This window comes from Carlito syrichta, unplaced genomic scaffold (genome assembly GCF_000164805.1).
Source record: "Carlito syrichta isolate Samal-C Ts95f unplaced genomic scaffold, Tarsius_syrichta-2.0.1 Scaffold316039, whole genome shotgun sequence".
In the NCBI taxonomy this organism is placed as follows: Eukaryota; Metazoa; Chordata; class Mammalia; order Primates; family Tarsiidae; genus Carlito; species Carlito syrichta.
In genome coordinates this window covers 211,041-236,827 of record NW_007260135.1, presented here as the reverse complement: position 1 = coordinate 236,827, position 25,787 = coordinate 211,041, and the positions used below count along the sequence as shown (strand labels likewise).

General features: G+C 38.4%; 1 protein-coding gene across 1 annotated transcript in view; it reads right to left on the bottom strand.

The window, feature by feature from the left end:
- PKP2 (plakophilin 2) overlaps positions 1-25,787 on the bottom strand; it is a 71,325-nt gene that overhangs the window by 4,787 nt on the left and 40,751 nt on the right. The window contains exons 6-10 of the mRNA XM_008073737.2: positions 25,490-25,667; positions 11,189-11,306; positions 8,780-8,944; positions 7,702-7,875; positions 3,971-4,124 (exon numbers count right to left, since the gene is read on the bottom strand). Coding sequence (XP_008071928.2) covers positions 3,971-4,124; positions 7,702-7,875; positions 8,780-8,944; positions 11,189-11,306; positions 25,490-25,667 — 789 coding nt within the window. The remainder of the gene's footprint in view (positions 1-3,970; positions 4,125-7,701; positions 7,876-8,779; positions 8,945-11,188; positions 11,307-25,489; positions 25,668-25,787) is intronic.

The following is a 25,787-nucleotide window of genomic DNA, read 5'->3' as shown; positions in this document are numbered from 1 at the left end:
CCGGGTGTGGTAGCACGCGCCTGTAATTCCAGCTACTCGGAAGGCTGAGGTGGAAGGATCACCGGAGCCCAGCAGGTCAAGGCTGCAGTGGCCGGATGCGGCCACTGCACTCCAGTCTGGGCGACAGAGTGAGACTCCAACTCAAAAAAAAAAAAAAGAAAAAGCTTTCTGCAGAGATCTTTATGATAATATTATATATGAGTAAAAAGCTATAAAAGCTTCAATATCCTAATAATAGAAATATTATTAATTAACTAAAACACACCTGCAAAAACTATTCGGCATTCCAAAACATATCTATGAAGCATATATAAATAACAAAAAATAATACTGTTAACAGTCTATGTGAAAAATCAGTACACTTATCTATATAAAGAGTATATAATACTATGAAGGAAAATATACACATGCAATCTGAGGAGAAATATGCTAAAATGCTAATGTTAACAGGAGCTGTTTTTCTGCAATAGCATTAATGGTGAATTAAAAACAACAAAAAATTATCTACACTTCCTAAGGTTTTTTCAATATATAAATAATACTTTTATTTTAAAAAGAGAAATAAACTCTTTCAAATGTACTTTTCCACTATGTATATAACTTCTTGTTTACAAGTTTGAGTTCGGCTTTTTTTGTACCAACAAGAAAGGCATTAGTATTTGATGACCCCACTATAGCTGTCCTCTTGTATATATTTTGGGCAATATAAATTTGCACTTTTTTTTTTGAGTTGGAGTCTCACTCCACTGCCCTGGCTGGAGTGCAGTGGCACACTCACAGCTACCCCAGTGTCAGCCTGCTGGGCTCTGGCGATCCTTCTGCCTTGGTCTTCCAAGTATCTGGAACTACAGGCACATGGTAGCACATTTGGCTAATTTTTTGATTTATTGTAGAGATGAGGTCTCGCCAAGTTGCCCCTGCTGGTCTTGAACCCGCGGGCTCAGGCAATCCACTCGCCTCGGCCTCCCAAAGCGCTGGGATTACAGGCTGAGCCACCGAGCCCGGCCGTACTTGGCTTTTTTATTTATTTATTTATTTATTTATTTTATTTATTTATTTTTTTTAATTGAGTATCTTTTTTTTTTTGGCTTTTTTATAATAATTCTTTTCATGTATTCTTCTTTTTCTCTACTTTGGACTCTTGTTAGGAGACAGAGGACATATGCCTGTTGCTTCTGTTGCCCACAGCTCCTTAATATATGCTGTATTTAGCATGGATGCATAACCAATACTGATTAATATTATTGTTCCTTCATCTGGGTCCATGAGGCACTTTGAGCCACACTTCTCTCACTATGATGCTGGAATGTGATTAGCTATGTGCCTGTATGAATTTCAAATGGGGCTTGGGACTCCTTGAAGCCAATTATCTTACTTATTTCTGTGTTTCCAGCATTGATTGTTACTCCTGAAACAGAGAGGTGCTCAATAAAAGGCACCAAAAGATATGTCATTAGAGTCCCTGGACCTGGGTGACAGGTAAGACATGCCTTCTGCTCACAGGCCTCAACACTTTCTTTTTAACTATTGTTCAAGCATCCTAGCATAGAGTACAGTGCTTAACCTCCGAAGTCAAACTTCTTTAGTTTCAGTCCTGACTCTGCTATTTAATGGTTCTGTGGCCTGGGCAAATTACTTACCCTCTCCCTCTGCAGTTTTCCATTTGCAATATGGAGTAATAATAGTATTTATATCAGAGTGTTGGGAGGGAATAAATACATCATACATGAACATTTGCATGTTCATTGTAGCAAAGGACCCCACGTGTAGTAAGCTTTTTTTTGAATTGAGGTCTCATTCTGTCTCCCAGGCTGGAATGCAGTGGCATGATCATGGTTCACTGCAGTCTCAAATACCTGGGCTCAGGTAATCCTCCCATCTCAGTCTTCTGGGTAGCTGGGAGGTATGTGCCACCATGTGCCCCCCAACCCTTTTATTTTAAAGAGATGGGGGCACTATGTTGCTCAGGTTGGTCTCCAACTCCTGGGCTCAAGCAATCTTCCCGCTTCAACCTCCAAAAGTGCAGGGATTATAGGCATGAGTCATCATGCCCAGCTAATTAAAAAATTTTTTTGGTAGAGACAAGGTCTCAGTGTGTTGTTTAGGCTGATCTTGAACTCCTGGGTTCAAGCAATTCTCCTGTCTCAGCCTTCCAAAGTGCTGAAATTACAAGTGTTAGCCACCGTGCCTGGCCTTGTAGCAAGCTGTTAATAGAAGATCATTAATATCAGAAGGCTTCCTCCTTATTTAAGCTAAACTACGGAGAAAGGCCTTGAGAACATGGTATCATGGGTTGGCAATGTAGCACTGTGGGATGCAGACCCATGTGAGAGGTGGTATTCTGTCACTTTGCCTATCTTTCAGTTTTTGAGAAAATATAAGTTTCAAGTTTATTTCTCTATAAATGTAAGTACAATGTGATGACTTTACTCTAGGTCAACACACAGAAAGCTACCTGGCATGCGTATCTCCCAAGAGAAACACAAAGCATATATTCAAACTGATTTTCATTTATTCCTGGCTATTAAAATTCTAAATCAAGATGGGTCCTTTAACTTAAATTATATGTTTGACGTGAAGCCAACTTGGAATTTTAAAACTGTGTTTATCTTGCTGAAGTCTATTCTTTCTGTTGTCCTTAAAGTGAACTTTATCAGCAGAATCATCTAATATAAACCATGGGTCTATGGCTATACCTTCCCAACATTTAGGGGGCCACAGAACCTGAGACCGACAGTGTCTCTGCCCCGAAGATATATGCATAATGCGTGCAGTGCAGTTATTCACCCTGGCAATGTCTCAAAGATGGAGTCAATGTTTCATGTGGGAAAAGAAAAAAATGCTAAAGGATAATACACTTCTATTGAAGTTCACACAAAAGCCCACAAAAGACCTCAGGGAGAACATTTTAATAATTTTGAGAGTCCCTGTGGCAAGGTTTCTTTTAGATCCACTGAGCATTTTCCAGGCCCTTTCTATACTAATAATGAGCATGAAACCCTTGTATGAAACCTTATGTCAAATGTGCTGCTGGCTGTCTTTGAAAATGACATTACTAAAACATAACTGCAAGGCTTCAATATGTCGGGTGCTGTGTATGTACAGATTCCAAAATCTAGTCCATTAAAACAAACAAACAAGAAGTCTTTTATAATGTTAATGAAATTTTGTGAAAAATTAAGGTTAGGTTGTTAGAAACAACCAATTTATAGAGCATTACAAAGCATGCTTAATTTTAGTATTATCTTCCTATTATCTCATTTTATAATTCATTTGATTTAACAAATATTTGTCAGATACTTCTTGGCATAAACAAGTGATTAAAAAATTACATTATTTGGTAATGTAGCATAATTATCATCTCTATCAGTAATGGAGACTCAAAAAAGGGCAAATAAGTTTTATTGTATTTATTCTAAAACTGTCTATATCCATTGACTCCTTTTTTTTCTTGTGATTATGTTTATTCCCTCCCTCCCTCCCTTCCTTTTCTGCCTAGTCTAACACATTACCAAGCTTCTAAAAGTAAACAACTGATGTGTTTTTTTTTTAATCTTCTAGAAGATTGGTGTTTAGGCAGGCCACAAAGAGAACATTCTGAAAGATTTCACTGGATGGCATAGCTGAGGGAATACAAATATCCAACATATTATTTGCCTTGTTAATTATTAGTATGGCCTAAAATTTCTCTTCTGTAGTAATTTTTAAAAATATGCTGGCTATTTAAAAAAAATCTTACTTGATTAAAGACATAGAAAATTCCCTAGGATTAAAAAAAATTCTATTTGAGACCCAGTGAGAAAGTCTGTCCTTGAAGTCTGGTGGCACAAACGCCAGGTCTATTTATCACATTCTGCTTTTCATTCACATTTCTAGTTCATCATTGGAAAAACAATGTGATATCGACAAGGATCTCCTGCTTATATTTTCAACATGTACGTATTACCTGTAAATACTTTTACAGACTCACCAATTTCATTCTGCAGAGAAATATTCCGAGACAGATTCCTCAGCAGGGAGACAGCTGTCTTTTTCACACTTGGGTCACCAACATGCAGCATCTTTCGGGTATGCTGGAGGCCATTTTCCTTCTGGACAACTGTCTGAGCTACTGATGTTGGCATCTGTTTATGGGAGATGTCTTGTAAGTGCCTTTGATTTCACAGTAATATTACGTTTTCTGTAGATACTAGAGGTTGAGGAAGATGTTTTAAAAGCCAGAACTGTGATAAAACCAGTCTAAAGATATTTTATTTAAATTCTCATTATCTTTTCTTCTCTCTTTTTTTTTTTTCTTTTTTTTCAATCGAGGTCTCACTCCGTTGCCCAGTCTAGAGTGCAGAAACATGGCTCATTGCCATGGCTCAGGCAATCATTCTGCCTCAGATTCTCAGGTGGCTGGGAATATATATCTCAGGTAGCTGGGAATATATATATGTTTTATATATATATGTTTTAGATATGACGTCTCGCTATATTACTTAGGCTAATCTTGAACTTTTGGGTTCAAGCAATCCTTCTACCTTGGCTTCCCAAAGTGCTAGACTTACAGGTGTGAGCCACCATGCCCAGCCAGATTTACCAAATAAAGACTCTGTATTCCAGTTTTTGGGAGTCTGAGAGAGTGAATTATCTGGTCAACTGTTTGCAATAATACTTCTAATTCATATTGCCCTGATTACTAATGAGGTTGAGCAAATGTTTTCAAATGTTTATCAGTCATTTCAATCTTATCTTTTGTAAAGTGTCATTTTTACATGACTCTTGTCCATTTTTACATGACTCTTATGTATTTTTTGTAACCAAACTTTGCTAGTTATCTATGTTGAAAAAAATCTCATTACGTGGTTTGTCTTTTTACTGTCTTAGCATGTCCTTTGACAGCATAAATTGTTAATTTTAGATAGTTGTGTATTTACTTTAGGGCTAGTACTTTTTGTGTTCACTTTCAAGAACTCCTTCCCTATTACAAGTCATGAAGATATTTTCCCATTTTATTCTTTAGAATCTTATTGTTTCGTCTTTCATATTTAGATTTCATTCCTGTTGGAATTGCTTTTTGGATAAGGTGTAAGGTAGGGGATACATTTTGGTTTTTTCCAGTGGGCACCAAATTAAATGTGTTTAAAGCACTCTAGAAACTCAAAAGCTGTTTATTTCTTTTAACTTTTACTATACAATGCTTAATTTTTTCAAATTTATACTGTAATTAAAGAGCTTGCTAAGTGGGTAAGTTTTACCAGTCCATCCTCTTTCCTTGTCATTAGAAAGACCATTATATTTGAGTTAATAAAGTTTAACCTAATGCTATCTAACTAACTAGAAATTACTGTCACAATTTTATACTTAAATCCTATGATCTGTCTTTTATGAATCTATTTATTTCAGTTCAGCTTCTTTACCATATAAGGCACTTGGTCATCAATTGCTTAGCACTGTCTCGGTCATGATCATACAGTCAATGGACTGGATATTTTTTGGAACTATGTTTAATGACCTACTTTTCATGTTTTTAAAATTTATTTATGCCTTTTAGAAATGATAAAAATAAGGATATTTATCAGCATAAAAAAATTAGAAAAAGTAATGATCAGAATAAATGTCAACATTTTAATAAAAAGCATTTCATAACTTAAAAGAATAAAGGGTCCTCATATCATTATCCTATGCTGCTAATAATTTTCTCTTATAAATCTCCAGTCAAGTTCAATTCTAACAACCTTGAATGTGAACCAATACCAGTCTAGTGAAGACCTCCCTTTAGGGGCCTGGACTAGTCTAAGGTTAGGCATGATTCCAAATGTCTTGACATAATCAGGACAGTTATGAAGATCTCTTCCCTGCTTGGGCCCTTTTTGGACCTGGTGTCTTTAAATTTCTATCTGTTTTTTTCATCTGAGTCAGATTATTACCAATCACAGGGATTCTGTCTTAATTATCCTATTTAACAGACACCATAACTGCAAGTAACTGTTACAGAACAAGTGCTCAAAAAAACATTTGTTCAGTAAATGAATGAAGGAATTTAGGATCTACATTATACACTGTATATTCAGAGCTTATGTGGCACAAATATCCCTGTATCAGGAACACGAAAGCACTCCTGGCCTATCTGCAGTCCATGGGAGGCTCTTGGAATAGAAGAGGCTAAAATACAAGCTTAAAAGGTTAGCTTATATTGAACTACACTGAGAGCACAGTAAGCTTAAACACACACACATGTACACCAATTTAATTTTTGATATTTTTAAGTTACTGGGAATTAGTAAGAGGGGTTCTATAGCTCAGCAAAGAAAAAGAAATGGTTTTAGGAGAACTAGAATGGAAAAATAGGAAATAAGATGATAAATTAATGTCTCTATGTCTTCAAGGACTCCTAGTTTCTTTCTCTTTGTACACAAGTACATTTTGCAGAAAATCAAAGAGATAAAAGTTTGGTTGTATTCTTAACCACAATGTTGAGAAGTATTGGTTTTAGCATTTCACAACTTTATTCAAAACAGGCAGCAAGCTTCTGTGTAAACACACATATTAAAGAATAAATATGATTTATCAAGGGAAAAAATACTAAAGATTTTGTAACCTAAAAGAGAGCTTTTCTCTATAGGGTTAGACAACTGGAAATTGGTCATGCAACGAGCTACTTTGGGGAGTTTATTCTAATCATTTTATGATCAAGGCAAAGAATATAAGCTTGGTTTAAATAATTAAATATTTATGGAATACCTGAATATGTAGCATGGTGCAAAACACATGGACAAGGGATAAGTTTTTACTATTTTATACATTTTGACCTTGCTGATATAAAGTAATGCATCTGGAAAGAGAATTGGCTCTTTATTCTGCAGTTGAATTTCTAGGACATGGAAGCACAGATGTCCTTTCCAACTCCATACTGCAATAGACATCTGTTGTTTTTGCCTGCCCAACATTTATTCTTCTTTCTTTGGTAGGAACACTCTGATTTTCCATTAGGAAGCCATTCTTTTATCTGTTTTAGACCACGTGGTACAAGTGGCAATGACCCCTGCCTGATCAAACCCATGTCCCTGGAGTTCACATGTGGGCACAATACTCAGACCCCACCAATCAGAGCATCAAAGCTTCATAGCCACAGGCACTGGCTCAGAAATGGGCAAGAGGCCCAATTAGGCCAGTGAGACACACACTCTGAATTCTTAACAGCACTATTGGGAAAATAATAGTTTTTTTTCCTTGTGGGGACATTGGGCTGGTAAAATGTAAGTCTAAATAATTCATGGCAGACTTTGCTACCATAAAATCAGCAGAGGAAGAAAGAGCCCAGAGATGGAGAAAACCATAATTGTTGTCGTTGGAAAACCCAGGACCAGTCATGGCAAAAAGAAAACTCACCCTGGACTTTTTGGGTTCCATGAGCCAAAAAAACCACAATCCCTGTTCTTGCTTAAATCAGTTTGAGATAGGATTCAGACTTGTAACCAAAAGAGTATTGACTCATAAAATACCTATAGGTCATCCACTTGCAATCTGACTTGACTTTGCAGAAGTTCAGGCTGAAAGTCCTAGAAAGCTAAAACATACTCTGATAATTTCTGACAATTGTCTTGACTGAAATAAGACAACTTTTGCTTTTAACTCACTGTTTCACCCTGGGACCTAATGTAGGTGTGTCTATAACACCATGTTTTTAAAAAGTAGGAAAACAGGCATGATACTCACTGGTCCACTACCTGCCGTGAGATTCTGGAGAGCTCCTAAAGATGCTTCCTGTGTATAGTTTCGGACACTCTTGGCGATCAAGGACAAATACATCCTTATCACAATGGAGTGCCACAGCCATTCCACGCCCTTGGGATTGCTCTTTTCCTCAGGTATCGGCATGTCCTGGCATTGCTGACCACACACACAAATGGTATCCAGAATTAATGCACTTCAAGTGATGTCTACAATTCCACACTCAAACTAAGAGAAAGACTAATCTTCTGCATAAAAAGCCCTTAGAATAGAAATTTTAAAAGCAAATATATATAATTTCCCATCACTTAACTTTTAGCCCATGACGATTATTTCTTCCTGATAACATTCTACAACCCCAACTTGACATTTCACGGTGAGAGAAAATTCAGATAATTAAGCATAGGCCATTCTAGAATGGATTTCAAGCTGCTGTTAAGTTAAAAGCTAAATTAGTCACAACCACCCTGAAGATAAGAAAACAGGCCTGTTCCCTCAGAGTCTTGTGAAGGTGTCCAGGATAGCATTAGAGTTCTAAATTTACCAGTTGTTCTCCAAGTTCATGAATACCACGATACTCAGAGGAGTAGAGAAGGTCACATTCTTTCAGTTTTCATGTCACTTCCTATGAGGTTTGCTTTTAGTATATCCAAAGTTTGTTTTTAGAATGCCCAAAGCCAAATATCAGGGCTACTTTTAATGTTATGACAATTGGCTATGTTGCATTAGGCTTATTTCCCAACCTACAGGACATATACCAGTATGGTTCCAGGGCTAACAGTGCGAATTTGGCGCCAGATTACCTGGGATTGATTTCAATCCCCTCTACTTATCTGCTGAATTATTCTGGAAAAATTAATTAGCTTTACTATAGCTCTGTTTCCTCAACAGTAAATGAGGGTATTAATAAGATCTACTTCAAAGGATTGATATAAAGATGAAAAGAACTTAAAACAGTGCCTGACATTCTAACATTCTGAGCACTCAGAAACACACATACACACGCAATTTCCTCTCTTATTCTCTCCCTCCCTCTCATGCTTTCAAAGACCTCTCAAGATACCTCTTTTACTTTCCTGCTTCGATTGCCAAAGCATCCAATACTTTTGTCATTGTCAGTCTGGATATTCCGGTTTTGAATATAGATATTCTGTGAATACTTTTCCGGGAGCTCTGCCTCCAACTGGTAGGAGAGGTTATGGAGAATGCACACACAGTTCTCTGTGGCCTGAAAAAGCAGGACATGAATGGTGATCACATATATATAGGCATGCTTTGCAGGTGTGATATGACAGGACGTGGGCTTTAGCTCCTACAAGGTTTACTGACTGCAATTGGGTGTGCGTGGACTGCAGGCGGCCAGGGGGAAGTGGAATGAACATGGCCAGAAGGCTAAGGTTAGATATGAATGGTCAGGAGGATCATGATAAAAAGTTGGTTTCAATTTCTTTAAAGTCGGAGTCTCACTCTGTTGCCCAGGCTAGAGTGCAGTGGCACAATCATGGCTCACCACTGCCTTGACCTCTTAGGCTCAAGTGATCTCCCTACCTCAGCCTCCCTAATAACTGGGATTATAGGCATGCGCCACCATGCTTGACAAATTTCTCTACTTCTTTTTTGTAGAGTCAGGGTCTCAGTTTGTTGCCCAGGCTTGTCTCAAATTCCTGACCTCAAGTGATTCTCTCATCTGACCTCCCAAAGTGCTGGTACTACAGGCGTGATCCACTGTAAATTTCTTTCTTTTTCTTTTTTTTTTTTTGAGTTGGAGTCTCACTCTGTCGCCCAGACTGGAGTGCAGTGGCCGCTCCCGGCCACCGCAGCCTCGACCTGCTGGGCTCCGGCGATCCTTCCGCCTCAGCCTTCCAAGTAGCCGGAATTACAGGCATGCGCTACCACGCCCAGCTGATTTTTTGATTTATTGTAGAGATGAGGTCTCGCTGCCCAGGCGGGTCTCCAATCTGCGGGCTGAGGCAATTCACTCACCTCAGCATCCCAAAGGCGCGGGATTACAGGCTGAGCCACCGAACCTGGCGTGAATTTCTTAAAACAATAAAGAGCCTTACCAGTTCACTTGTTAGAGAGTGTGTCCAGAATAACTCTATATTTTACATAAATAACTTAGTGGCCATGCTAATTTGGAGAAGAAGAAAAGATACTCTTTACACGGATCAATTAGGAAGCTATTACAATAATCCGTATGAAAGATGCTCAAACTAGGCAACCAGTAGAAGCATTAGAGGACTTTAGTGGACATTAGTAGATGCATTAAAAGTCCATTCAGAGATGGAATGTATATAATTTGTTGCCCGGTGGTTATGGGATGTAAGGGAAGGGAGGCAGTGTGAGATTATCCAGATCTCTGTCTCCTTCTGGAGGATGGTGATAATTATTAAGAAGGATTATACAGAAAAGGAGCAAGTCTGGAGATGAGGGAAGAGATGAATTAAAATTCACTGCTGGCCGGGCGTGGTTGCTCAAGGCCGTAATCTCAGCACTTTGGGAGGTTGAGGCGAGAAGACTGCCTGAGTCTAGTGGTTCAAGCGAGACCTCATCTCTACCATATATCAAAAAATTAGCCAGGCATGGTAGCAGGCGCCTGTAGTTTTGGCTACTTGGAAGGCTGAGGTGGAAGGATCGTGGGGGCCCAGCAGGTCAACGCTGGGGTGGCCGTGAACGAGCCACTACACTCCAGCCTGGGTGACAGAGTGAGATTCTGACTCAAAAAATAAAAAAATAAAATAAAATTCACTGAACATGGCGATTTGGGCTCCTTTCACATAGCCACAGAGTTGCTAGATAGACATCTGAGACTGGAAAATAGAAAAATAAGGCTGCAGATTTTAATAGTTTTTTTTTTTGAGTCAGAGTCTCACTGTCGCCCAGACTGGAATGTAGTGGCATACTCATAGCCACCCCAGCGTCGACCCACTGGGCTCTGGCGATCCTTCTGCCTCAGCCTTCCAAGTAGCCAGAACTACAGGCGTGTGCTACCACGCCCGGCTAATTTTAAGATTTTAATAGTTCTAATAAGCATGTATAGGAAATCTTAGACTCAGTGAATCAGTCAGTGAATAAATCTAAACCCAAGCAGCTACTTTAAGAGTATTCTAGGCCGGGCGTGATGGCTCATGTCTATAATCCCAGCATTTTGGGAGAAAGAGGCAAGAGGATTGCCTGAGCCCAGGGATTCAAAGCCAGCCTGGGCAACTTGGCAAGACCTCATCTTCACAATAAATTAAAAAAATGAGCCAAGCATTGTGGCATGTGCTTGTAGTTCCAGTGACTTGGAAGGCTGAGGCAGAAGGATCACTTGAGCCCAGCAGGTAGAGGCTGTGGTAGCTGTGATCATGCCATTGCACTCCAGCCTAGGAGACAGAGTGAGATTTCAACTCAAAAAAAAAAGAATATCCTAAAACATCTTAGTAAGACAAAATAGGAATTCAATACATGACATATTTAATTCTTGAGTTACCTTGTCATCTGGCTGGTAATCTGCGATGGTTCCTCTGACATAATGGACCAGTGAGTCAATGAGTCCATCACATTTTCTCATGACTTTCCTCCCATCAGGTCCAGCTGAACTCATGTTTCTATTTGGAAAAACAAACCAGAAAAACAAGTCTTAAGCCATGTATACAGCAGGCCCTTGTTTTGAAGTATAGTATTTTACTTGATGCTTCTGCCAGGTGTTTAGAAACCAGCACATTTGTAAAAGCGTGACAGACTTGTCCAGGAGCCAATAAATCATAAACTACCTAATGGTCATCAAATTTGAACACAACTTCTAAATATATTCAAACAACATGCAATCATGTCATAAGTCTTCTGTCTACTTCAAGTGCCAAGGTTGGAACATTATTTACCTAATCTTCACCCCATTTTTGAGAGTGTATATATGAGGCAAATATTTAGCAACTAAAAGAAGAACAAATGGTATATTATGCATTATAATATGTTGGATGCCCAAGTCCCAATTGGCTCCATGTCTCAACTCTAAGTAACTTAAAGTCGCTCTGGATCCTAGTTTCCTCATTTGTAAAGACATTGTATTGAACTACAGTATTTTGGGGTTTTGCAGGTTTCAGAATAAATTGTTATTGACAACTATTGAATCAGATGCTCTAAAATATGATGGTTACACAATTAAAATGGCAGAGAAATGTTATAGAAACTACAAAGTGTTTCCAGTGTAAGAACTAAGTCAAAAGCATGACCAGTAAACATCTTTGCACTTAGTCTATTTCTAAGTCATGACACCTTTCTATAAACAGTAACTCAATGTATAATTGGAAGTTGCTTCCTTATAGAGAAATCAAGCTTACAGCAAAGTAATCCATTCAGGGATTATACTGTAGATTTAGATCATGTTTATAGTCTGGTATTGTTGTTTCGACCCTTTCTTTGGACTGCGTTTTTCTTGTTAGCATTAACCACTTTAAAATATTTATTTCCTCCAAAATGTCAATGCCTCAGTCAATAAAAATTGCAAAAGAGTAGTGCCTTCAGGTTTTTAGAACTTTAGAACCTCCCCAATCCCAATTTTACATGCTAAGAATTGGTCCTATAAAAGATGTCAGATCAGTTTCTTTTACTGATAGATAGAATACCCAAAATATATATCTAAAATATATTCAAGACTTTTTATTTATAATGTCTTAGTGTCACTCTGAATATAAAAAAGAACTACAACTTTGAGACATTTTTGGGATCTTATTTTCTTCATCTTCAAATATATTTGTACTAAGTGATTTCAAAAAGGCATTCTGCTAAAAAAAAATACTGCTTTCAATGCATATTTGTCAAAGAACCAAATGTGTCCAGAATTACATCAAGAACTAAAGGGAACAAAGGGGAAGGACACAATATTATATCCTGCTTCCATGGAGCTCACATCTATATGTTGAACTCTGGGAAACTGACAATAACTGACTGTTTTTAACCCATAAAAATGGCAATTTCATGACTCAACCTCACAGTTGAGGAGATATGACTAACACACCTAGAACTAAGAATATACTAACAATTAATGGTTACTGAATTGATATAATTTTTGACTTTAACAGAATCTTTTCTGTAACTTGTCATTTGATTTTTCTAAAGATTCATTTCCTTTAAAAATTTTGACTGTACCCGAAAATCTTTGACATGTTCATTAAAAAATGAATGAGTTCATAAGCTAGAAATAAAAACTATTTTTACTATAGTTTTTTCCTGAAGAAATCATTTCTAAGCTAAGATCCTCTCTCTACGCTGTAGCCCTTTAGGAATCATGGGTTTTAAAAAGCTTGACAGAAATGGAAAAAGCATCTTTTCTGGTCTCTTTAATTTATACATGAGAAAACTGAGGCCCAAAGAGTTAAGTTAGTTTTCCTGGTGAAGGTAAATTAGTGGTAAAGTCAGGGCAGGAGGGCTGTTCAGAGCAAACCCGCCTCCCATTCATTCAGTCTGCCATTTGTTTAGCAAATGCCACATCCCCAACTACAAGATGATGTTATCATAGTTTCAAAGTGTCTCTTTGACCTTTTCAGCTGCTGGTGTGGAGGGGAGGCGTTGGCAGTAGTTTAAAACTGCTTTGACAAATCAAAAGGTCTGTCTTTCTTTACTAGCTGGATTGCCGATGGATGACTTAGCTTTGTTTAACTTCAGGGTGTTTATTTTGGGTTAGAATGGTAATTCAGTTTGGCAGTACTGGCAGTTCACAAGTACTAACTGTTGTCTTGTTGTTTGGCATTATCCAGACTCTACTTGTTGGAAATGGGACTTATCAGGGGTTTCTGGCAGTTGATACCTTTGTTGACAGAAAGTGCATGGAACCCCATTGCTTCAGTATTTGCCCCTGCATATCGCAAATAGTTCCCACCTTACTCAACTACACAGAAATATGAATGATAAGGGGAGATTATTTTACACCACTACACCCATGAATAGAAGTCATTAGACAGAAAGTAATTTGTTATTGTACCAATCTGAAAATAACCTATAATTATAGAAAATGGTATATTTGTCTTAAAGTAGTTTTCAACAACAAATACAAAAGCTGTGGGAATCAGAAAATTACCATGGCTATACTTAGGCAGAATTGAGCTTTTTGCAACATGTCTCCCAAATCCTGAGAACTATTTATTGATTACTATTTCCTATATGCAACCCAATGGAGGTTTAATAGAAAAATATCTCAATATATAAATGAAATATACTGAAACGATGATCTTATTGCAAATTAAAAGAGAATGAGCATGCAAAGTTGTTACTCAAGAAAAATTGATTATCAAAGTTACCAAGAGAATATTTTTTAAATGTTTAATGTAGTGCCTATGGTTTGCCTCTGATTAAGTGATGCATTTATTTTCCCTGGTATAATCAAGCTGAGTAATTATGTGGGTACCTTTAAGGACATTCAAACTGTATAATATTGTATACTGAAATTTAAAAACAGGTCCTTGGTCTGGTGGTGGAAGGCAGGGATCACAGGAGAGGGATGAAGTGAAGAAAAAGATGGACTACTCTTCACGTAAAGGCAGGATTGTTCTGGAGTTCTTCACTTCCACTAGGCCTAAATAGGAGGACACCAGATTGACCTGTAGCCAGTGCTTGATGTCAAGGAAGAATTTTTCTGGCAGTGTGACTTTATAATGAGATTGTGGGTGGGGGGAAGAAATAGAACCTGAACCTCTGTATGCCTCTGAAAGGGTCACAGAGTCTCACATATTTAGGAGGATCCAGGTGTTTTATCTGAAAGCAAATCTGTGACTTTTGACTCCTTCCAGGCCAGGACCACTTATCTTGAACATTCCTGAGTGTCACAATGAAAAAGAGAAAACAAAACGAAACACCCTGGTCTTTGCTAGAGTTAAAAGGAAGAATGGTATGTTAATGGTTAAGATTAATGACGGGGTGACTAAATCTTAGATTTATGTGGTAAACTGAAGAATGGGCAATGTCAAGTAATAAAAATCGCTGCAATTTAGTGTTTGTACTAGACATTATGGTATCAATTTACAAATATTATGATCTGTAATTTTCACAAAATTCTTGAATTAGAGTACCCTAGAATTTCATTCTGGGAAATTCTGACCGGTGACTCTCATTTATACTCAAAATTAACTACTTCCAACAGGATTTTATTGGCTCTTTCAAATAAGATGGGTGGGTATGTGGCCACATGCAGGTGTGCTGATAAACATGCCTGGTTTACCAGCACTGAAAGGAAGTTTGTTACAACACAGAATGTCCAAGCTGAGTGTATGGTCAGCAGGCCTGGGGAAATGCTGAGCTAATGAGAGACGGTTAAAGTCCAAAGTTTTTATTAGTACCAGGACATGAGAATGTCAGATAACAATAGGGTTGGCATGCATCTTTTTGAGACATTTCCCCAACAGAACAAGTCATTTTTTTTTTTTAGTCCAAGTCTCACTCTTTCGCCCAGACTGAAGTGCAGTGGCATGCTCACGGCCACAGGAATGAGCCGTCACACTCGACTAATTTTTTTTTTTAATTGTAGAGATGAGGTCTCACCAAGTTGCCAAGGCTGGTCTCGAAGCCCTAGGCACAGGCAATCCTCTTGCCTCTGCCTCCCAACGTGCTGGGATTACAGGTGTGAGTCACCACGCCTGGCTAAAACAAGTAATTCTAACAGGCAGAATTTTTTCAAGTGAGGCTATACCCATTCGATAATGGGTATGGTTTCTTACTAACACAGTCTATGTGTACATTGTATACAAGGTCTAGTCCAGGCTATGGAACCAGTCTTGAAGGCTTAACCAGCACACTGAGATAGTGATCACTTCAATGGTTTTAAAAAATTGTGGATGCATCTTTGTGTTCACCAATAATCATAGGCTTCCTATATTGTGTAATGCAAATTGTGCTGTAAGGTCTTGAGGGGTACCAATCAGGTAAGCACTTGGGAAGCAGAGTCAGAATCCCTTCCAAGACTGAGTAGGTACTTAATAAGACACTGGCAGATTAGGAAGCATCCTTCTTCCTCTTGTTATTTGAGATTTAGGTCTGGGCTTTTGTTGAATTTGCAACTGATACATATCAAACAGTCAGGCCTTGTCTGTGATTAACCAGGAAGACCAGCACAGGCGGCTTGTGGTTGCACATAACAAAAGAGGAGCCTCATTTGAACTGGCAGAGGAAGAAAAACTCTAGGCCAAAAGAAGGGTTTGTCTGTTACTCTGAAGTTAACATTAGTTCCTGAAGGTATCAGCAAACATCAGCCAAAGTCAATCGTTCAGTCTGCAGACAGAGCAACACTGGGAAATAGAACAAGGGTCTACAACCCACACATCTTGTTCCTTTCAGCACAAGCAAAATTTACCCAGTAAAGATATGTCGGCATCTATTATGCCTCAAGAAACTAGAAAGTGGTGAAGGAGAAAATCTAACCTTAAAAAATCCCTTAGCTCTGTTTTCCTGAATTTTCAGGTCATCCAAAAGCATTCTGAATAGTCAATTCAGCTAGTAATGATCTGGATGGTAGGCTACAGTCATTTCCTCTTAATTTAGCTGAAAGAGGTTGTTTAGTGCAGAGTGCCAAATTCCATTTTAAATCAATTATAAACAGCAAACTGGAATCTAAAAATTACACTGCAACTTGAATAAGCATTCTTGATACCTAAAAGAGATGTCTGGAATGCCAGACTGGGATTAAAGATGTCGAAGACCTACAATAGAATAATATAATGCTCAAATAATTTTTCCTACAAGATAGGCACAGATTTTAACCATAGTATAGTGAAAAAGTCATCAGTTGAATTGTCCAGATATACCAACCCACTCATTTTTTGATAATGATAAATTTTAAAACTTTGGTAGTAATTCTGACTATTATGACAATCTTAAATTTTTTGGAAAAAAATTTTGGAAAAAAAATTAGCCAGGCGTGGTAGCGCGTGCCTGTAGTTCTGGCTACTTGGAAGGCTGAGGTGGAAGGATCGCCGGAGCCCAGCAGGTCGAGGCTGTGATAGCCGGGAGCAGCCACTGCACTCCAGTCTGGGAGACAGAGTGAGACTCCAACTCAAAAAAAAAAAAAAAATTGTTGAGAGATTTCAAAGTAATAACCTAAACCCCTTGAGACTTAGTTTATAAAATAACCATTTTTACAAATCAGGATCTTATTTACTTAAACACCACTCACGCCTTTTCTATTTACTTAAGGAAAAATTTACAAATAATTTGATTCATTAAACCACATATTTGTTTGTAGTATAGCTAAATTAACCAACATAAAATGTGGTTATGACTGCCAGTATAACATTATTAGAAATATTTCCAGTTTCATTATTTATGGACTCCATATTGCTTGTGTTTACACATTGAATGTGAAACATTTAAATAATTAGCCAAATAACTGAGGTTGAAGTTGATAATTCAACTAGCTTTCTATTTTGGAAAAGTCAATTTCTGGGTTGAACTATCTAGATACTTTTTACCCCAAATTTCCATTTTGTTTACATAATCTCATCTACCATTTTTCTTCTAGTTCCATGGTAAATTATTTCCCAGAAGTTACTGCATTTAGATTATGTGTTTAATAAGTAAGTTCTAGCTTGTTTTTAGGTCTATTTTTTTACAGGAAAAAAAATACAAAATCCTTATTTGATAACCAAGAAAATCAGACCTCATTTAATTATCTTTTTAACTATCAGTGATTATATACAAGGCTGAGCAGAAAAGTCCTTTTCTATCATGAATATTCAGAATAAGGAATGAATGAACAAAGGTAACTAGAATGAAAATGGATAATTTTTTTTTTTTTTAGTCAGAGTCTCACTGCCGGCCAGGCTGGAGTGCAGTAGCACACTCATAGTCACCGCAGCATTGACCCACTAGGCTCAGGTGATTCTTCTACTTCAGTCTTTCAAGTAGCTGGAACTACAGGTCTTTGCCACCATGCCCAGCTCATTTTTTTAATTTATTGTAGAGACAAGGTCTCACCATGCTGCCCAGGCTAGTCTCGAACCCATGGGATTAGGCAATCCTTTCATAGTCTCCATCTCTCAAAGTGCTGGGATTACAGGCATAAACTACTGCATTCGGCCTGAAAATGCATAATTAAGGAAGCAGTGCATTTGTGAAGTTTAGTCTCCAGATATATATACATACATATAGATAGGTATAAATACGTATTTTAAATCCTGTGTGTGTGTGCACTGGAAAAGGCAGATGTAAAAATTGAATACATAAAAATTTACATGGAAGACATTTTTTTCCGCAGAGAGTAGCTTGTATTTTTTTTTTTAGATTGAACTTTACTAATTTTTTTTTTTTTTTGAGTTGGAGTCTCACTCTGTTGCCCAGACTGGAGTACAAGGGCCGCTCCCTGCCACTGCAGCCTTGACTTGCTGGGCTCCGGTGATCCTTCCGCCTCAGCCTTCCAAGTAGCTGGAACTATAGGCGTGCACTAGCACACCCGGCTAATTTTTGATTTATTGTAGAGATGAGGTCTCATCAAGTTGCCCAGGTGGGTCTCGAACCCGCGGGCTCAGGCAATCCACTCACCTCAGCCTCCCAAAGGCGCGGTATTACAGGCTGAGCCACCGAGTCCGGCTACTAATTTTTTCATATCAATTTGTTTATTGTTTTCCTCAATTTTAGTTAAATTTTTAAAATTTTAGATTCAGGGGGTACACATGCATGTTGTTGCATCATGGTGAGGATTAGGCCTCTATGTATTTGTGTAGTTTGTATTGATATTCCAAAAATACTTGCCCTTTAACTCTTTGGCTTATTAGAAACAAGACTAATAGTTACAACCCTTCTTACTAAATTACAGTTTGTTTCCTCTGACCGCTTCACAGCCCAGCTAGACTTCCAGTAAAAGTGACAATGGAAATTTCTTTTAAGATAGTTACAAATTAATTGATTACCCTTAAACCAGTTAATGTTCACCAAACCACCTTGAACCTATATCCATATTTGTGGAATATTAAAAATACATGAATAAAAGTAATGTCTGTCAACGAAAAAAAAAAGATAGTTACAAATTTTAGTACATAAATGGATATGCTACATTCAACAAAACACATTTAGTACACCATGACATGTGGGAAAAAGTGAAGTTTAAGTCATTTGTAGAAGAAAGGTATTACAGATTGCTTTTCTTCTTTAACTGGCATATATAGGCATAAAATATAATTGAGAAAAAGAGACATGTTTTACAATGTGTAATGACAAATTCTGGGGTGGCCTTCATAATGCAGAAACAGAATGTGTCAATAAGATTAAGGTGGCAATTTTACAAGCCTTTCTCATAAGTAAATGATTAACAAACTACAGTAACTCAAGAAAATAACTTTTCAAGGCTTTATGAATTCAGTTTTAAGATGACTACAGTATTTTTAAATGATGGAGTTAAACTAGTGACAGAATGATGAGTTACAGACTGAGAGGACATTCAAACACCTACTTATCTTTTAACAGCTAATTAAGAGCAACTTTCTCAAGAAAAAATTTCCTAACACCCTAGGCAAAGTTAGTTAAAAGCACCTCAAAGCTTCCATAACAGTTTATTTATAACTGCTTTATATTTCTAATCAACTGTATTGTCATTCTCTCTGCAGTTGCCTATATTCTCCACCAAACCCTGAGTTCCTCCAGGACAAAGATAGGTCCCATTCCCTTTTGAAATCTCAGAAACTTAAACAGCAGTTTGGATATAGCAGGCATTCATTAAACACTCAAGGAATAACAATAGGCTGCAGAAGAACAAGAATAAAGGCATAACAAGGGTAAAATCCCAACAAGGCTGGACTAGTTGCCACTTTCACATTTCTGATAACTAGTTTTACAATTGTGGAAAAATCTCTGGCACTTAATATTTTCACATAAAGAACAAGAATACTAACAGAGGTTGCCTGGACGTGTTTGTGTTTGGCCTGAAATATTTTCCAAAACATTGTAGAAGAATCTTTGAAAAGGGAAGTTTATGAAAAAATATGCTTATACTCTAGTTACCTACATTCTGATGTTAAACAACTAATGGAGATTCAGTGCCAGTGGTTTGCTGGTGAATGTTTAATGACCAGCTTTCTGGAAGGCAGGGGTAGGGGGTAGATCTCTGATTTGTAGTATTTGCCAATTTCTTTCTTTTTTTATTTTTAGAGGTGAGTATTGTACCAATATTGTATTGTAGGCTCAAGTGATCCTTCTGCTTCAGCCTTCTGAGCATCTAGGACTGCAGAAGCATACCACCATGTCTAGCTTTCATTTGTCAATTTCTTAGTGAAAATACACCCATCAAAGTTGGCTTCAAGCTACCAACATAATGTCATTGGATATGGCGTTATGATATGTCAGTCATCATTATCACTTGCTGTCTCTAGTACATTAAAGTGTACTGATTTATTTTTCCTCTCCTGACTTGGATTTTACTATTCATTACGCTAGTGTAAGATTACTTAAGACAAAAACTGAAATTTGCACGAGCACATTGTTATCCTTGTTGCAAAATTTGTACCACTTTTCAGCAAGTGGCTTCAATCGTGAAGAGTGTAATTCCAGAGACCTAAAGAAAGCTCCAAGGCTTGTGATAAATACTGCTGCAGGCATATGCTAATCCTGTAGATAAATGATCTGATACCTGAAAAAGATGGTGTACTGACAGTGTTAGTCTTTTTTGCAGGAAGTGCTGTTTGTGAAATGATCTTACCCTAGCAGCTCCAAGTGGGCAGAACTGGAGTCACTGCTATAAGTTCATTAGTTAAGCAAACATTTTACCTGCAGAGCAGATTTACTCAGCACCATTGCCATATTTAGACCAGACAAGATCCCAATGTCAAATCTCATAAAGGGAGAAAGTCACTGGTGCAGGTACAAGTTTTTCTCTAAAGCAGACTGAAAGAATTACTACAGTAACATAAGGTAACATGATGCCAAAAATACAACTCATGTTGCTAATTCATTTCACTGTTGGCTCTGAACCCACTGGGGAGAGAATACCTCAAATAAGTTTGCAGCAATTAAGATATTTGATAATAGCTGGGCTCGGTGACTCAGCCTGTAATCCCCCGCCTTGGGAGGCTGAGGTGAGTGGATTGTCTGAGTCCACGGGTTCGAGACCCGCCTGGGCAACTTGGCGAGACCTCATCTCTACAATAAATCAAAAACTAGCTGGGCGTGGTAGCACGCCTGTAGTTCCAGCTACTTAGAAGGCTGAGGTGGAAGGATTGCCGGAGCCCAGCAGGTCGAGGCTGCAGTGGCTGGGAGCGGCCATGGCATTCCAGTCTGGGCGACAGAGTGAGACTCCAACTCAAAAAAAAAAAAAGATATTTGATAATATTTATGATCTTCTTCGGTGGCTAAGATTAACTCTTACTAGAACCAGTCAACATCTGTCTTAAAATCTTTTAGAGAAACTGGAGACTTAATAAGCAACTACTTAGCAGATACCTCTACTGTCCTAGAAATTGATGCTACGTGATTGCAGGTTCCTTAGAGGCATTGTTTTTGTTTTTTTTTTGAGTTGGGGTCTCACTCTGTCGCCCAGTCTGGAATGCCGTGGCCGCTCCCAGCCACTGCAGCCTCGACCTGCTGGGCTCCGGCGATCCTTCCGCCTCAGCCTTCCATGTAGCCGGAATTACAGGCATGCGCTACCACACCCAGCTGATTTTTTGATTTTATTGTAGAGATGAGGTCTCGCTGCCCAGGCGGGTCTCGAACCCGCGAACTCAGGCAATCCACTCACCTCAGCCTCCCAAAGGTGTGGGATTACAGGCTGAGCCACCGAGCCCGGCTGAGGCATTGTTTTTTTTACATTCTGACTCATTTCCTGAATGTTCTCCTAGTGGTCTTTATACTCATTTTGACCACATCTACCCTGAAGTCATCTATATTATCTCCTGTCTTGGAAAGATGTCCCACTCACATGCTTCTTTTGTATCTTCTCTTATTATGTGAGATGCAGTACGGAATTCTACATGCCCAGAACTTCTAAAACAAAAACACTGAAATGCTGATAAAATGCCCATAAGGAGAACCAAATATGACCGGAAATCAGCAGATCTGACCCTGTGATGTTTCAAGACTGAAAGACAGAGGTTTATCCACATGAGCACAGTCTGCAGACATGTGACAAATATTAATGTATCTATCATACTGATGAAACACTGGGCTTTGAAGACATGCTTCCTGCATTTGACTTCCAGCTTTGTATGACTTTGGGAATATTACTTAACCTCCCTGAGCCTGTTTCCTCATCTCTAAAAGAGGGAAAACATACCTTAAAAGGGCTGCTGCTGAAAACAAACTGATAAAAGCATTTAGAACAGTTTCTAGAACACAACACACAATAAATGCTATTAGCTATTATTATTATAAGTTAAAGATACAGATGAAATATAGGAATGGGCTGGGCTCGGTGGCTCAGCCTGTAATCCCAGCACTTTGGGAGACCAAGGTATGTAGATTGCCTGAGCCCGCGGGTTCAAAACCCACCTGGGCAACTTGGTGAGACCTCATCTCTACAACAAATCAAAAACTAGCCGGGTGTGGTAGTGTGTGCCTGTAGTTCAAGCTACTTGGAAGGCTGAGGCGGCAGGATCGCCGGAGCCCAGCAGGTCGAGGCTGTGGTGGCCGGGAGCATGCCACTGCACTCCAGTCCGGGTGACAGAGACTCCAAATCAAAAAAAAAAAAAAAAAAAAATATATATATATATATATATATAGAGAGAGAGAGAGAGAGAGAGAGAGAGGAATGGATGTTTTAGTAAATTTACATATTATGACACTCACTTTCCTCTATTTTTTCTATATTCTGCTTTTGGAAACTGAAGTTCAAATGAATGGTTTGGACTGTTTTGCAAACATTGTTTAAAATGATATCATTCTCACTGGAGTGTGTTCAGCTATGACATGTTCTGAAAAATGTGTGCCAAGCAGGGCTTTGCTTCACCTGAACTAAATATATTTTCTACTCCTCAATCCTAAAGGGAGATTACAGAAAGAGATTTGTAACTAACATCTTTGCCTTTACAGTTTCGCTTTCACAATATACCTTTCTTTTTGACACTACTATTATCTTCTTCACACAAAAATTTTCATATTTCTATGTGCCACACTAGCTAATTTTGCATACAGAAGAAAAAAATTAACTCCTTAACACAACCCTCAAGGCCCCCTACAATCTAGCCTTACCTTATGTTTACAATTTCTGTTTGATTTCTTTCTATCATAAACTACATACTTTTGCCAGACTTGATTATTCACCTAATTCACCACATATTTTCATTTTCTTACTCATTCATTCACTTCATTCAAATACCTTATGCTTACTTACTATATGCCAGAAATTTTGCTAAGTGTTAGGCATTAGAGATTTTTTTAATTATAAAGATGTGGGATACAATTCAGGGTTACGTATACAAATGTTGATTATGCAGGTACCTCAAGTGATGAGGTGTAGGTGTACCTGAAAGATTTTTAAATGCATAGGTTTAGCTTTTAAGGAGTCCACAATTTAGTACAAAAGTTGTGTAAATAACTCATAAAATGGAAATGTCTGCGCAAGGATGAAATGCAAATTCATGAAGCATTCCATAAAAAAAAAAGACAATATGAGAAAATTAACAGTGAATTGCCTATTTATTCCTGTTTGAATTCTTAGGAACAAGCAAGGGCTCGGGAAGCTGGAAAATGTTTCAAATAAGAGGTAAGCTTAAGATAAACTTTGGCGTTAAATGATTGGAAGATTACTTGCCAAAGGCATATAATACAAAATGTCTACCAGGCAAATAAAATTAAATTAAGCCTCAACTATATGAAGGCACCTATGACATCTAAATAAAAGCAAGTACTTTGGTGGGTGTGCAGTATGTTTGTGGGGGAAAAAAGGTAGTAATGAAGGTTGTGGATAGACTGGAAAGGTCTAGGTATGCTGTAAGGTAGTGGTCTCCAAACTTTTTGGCATCAAGGAGCAGGCAACCTAGATCCCGCACATGCTCAGTTCACTATAGGGTATGCCTCCTATGAGAATCTAATGCTGCCACTGACCTGACAGAAGGCAGAGCTCTGCTTGCCTACTGCTCACTTCCTGCTGTGTGGCCTGGTTCCTAGTAGTCCATGGACCCATTGCAGTACACGGCCCAGTGGTTGGAGATCCCTGCTGTAAGGGATCAGATGTCTTCTATTTTTGTTTTGTTCACCTACCAAGTATTTTAACCCCTCTTCTTATAATAGTAACAGACCTTGCCTTCCTTGTTATAAAGCAGATATCTGAACTGGGCTTGGTCAATCCAGACAACAGTGATTCAAGTGATATGCACCTTTCTAAAGCAGGACCTAGAATAAGCCTTCCCTATGATTGGCATAGTCATTTGAAAAAAAGACTATGGCAATGTCTGTGTACTTTGTCTGTGGCTAAGCAAGTGGTGACCTAGATTAAGTTATCTGCACAGTAGAGAAGTCTGTTTGCATTTGTCGAAGATGAGCCCCACATGTAAAAAGAAGAGCAAGCAAAAATGACGTAAATGCAAAAAGAATCCTGGGGATGGTGAATTTCTGTCCCGGAAAGGGAATGAGGTCATAGTCCCTAGTACACTTCCTTCACTTCCACAAGTGACCTGCAACGTCTTAGTCACATGGGTCAATGAATCCCTACTTGAGTCAGTGAGTCTGAGTTCGGTTTCTGACATTTTCAATGGAAAGAATCCTGACTGATACATCTGCCATACAAAGAACTGTTTTTTACATGGTACAGCAACAGGAGAAAGTTTAAGATCTGAAATGTTTTAAGCAGGTGAGTTATAGATCAGAAGTACACTAGGAAAGAAGATCCAATGAGTGGTACAAAGATGGATTTGAGGGAGATCATTTAGGTACTTCTTATGTGTTTCAAGAGTTTGGTCCTTTATCTTAAGGATTTCTGACTACCAAAATAATCCAGCAAGGCCCAGTTCACTTTGCACCTTTTGTCCAGTGCTTTTCTGATGTCACTCAGATGACACGAACGGGACTTTGTTTTGCATTCCTGCAATGCTTCACTTGTACCTCTCGCATACTGGCTTACAAACTTCAGTGTCCATCACAGTCACCAGGAGAGCTTGTTAAAACTAGATTACTGGGCTGTGACCTGAGAGTTTTTGATTCAGTAGGTCTGGGGTGGCACTTGAATTTTAGCAAGTTGCAGATAATGCTGATGCCACTAGCCCAGCAGCCAGCTTTGGGAACCTCTGCTCTCGCATATTTTACTGGAGCTGTATTCTAGTTCATATGCTTTCTGTGTTCCCTGTTCCAGTAACAGTTCCTTGAGGATTTTCTTTTAGAAACAGGGTTCTGATCATAGGTCACTACAGTCTCGAAATCCTGGGCTCAAGCAATTCTCTCAGCCTCCCCAGTACTGGAACTATAGGCACACCACCACACCCAGCTAATTTTTGTAGAGATGAGATCTCTCTATGTTGCCTTGGTTGGCCTCAAACTCCTGGGCTCAAGCAATCCTCCTGTTTCAGCCTCCCAGAGAGCTGGGATTATAGGCATCAGCCATTATGCTCAGCTTCCTTAAGAATTTTCTTATTCATCTTTGTACAACCCTTCATAGCTACCAGGATGCTCTGCGCAAAATTAGTATTTGACATATAACACTGTGTAGAACTGTGAAGATAAAATAAACATTTTATCATAATAAATTCTCTCAATTACCATCCATCCAGAGTCTCTCAACAAATGAACTGTGTAAACTAGAGAAAGAATCAGAAGGCAGAATATATCTTGATTTATTTTGGGCTACTTTTGATTACACAGTTCATCTGGGTGGGGTACAGAGTAACATTACCTTAGGCATCCGGTGACGTTGTAGAATATATCAAAATCGAGCAAACCATTTGCTTTGGGGTAGTCTCCTTCAGGCCATCCCGAAAAAGGGATGATGATATTCTCAGTTAGGGTGAGCAAGGCTTCTGTTATCATTAGATTCTTGAGTTTGTTGTTAGAGGACAAATTCCACAGCAAACCTAGAAAAGCACAGAGTTACTATGAAAACAGTGTAGGGTGGGGTTAAAATGACTGCTGAAAAGTTCAGTTAAGGCCGTCACATCCAAGGCCAGGACTAGTTATAAAAAAAAAAAAAAAAA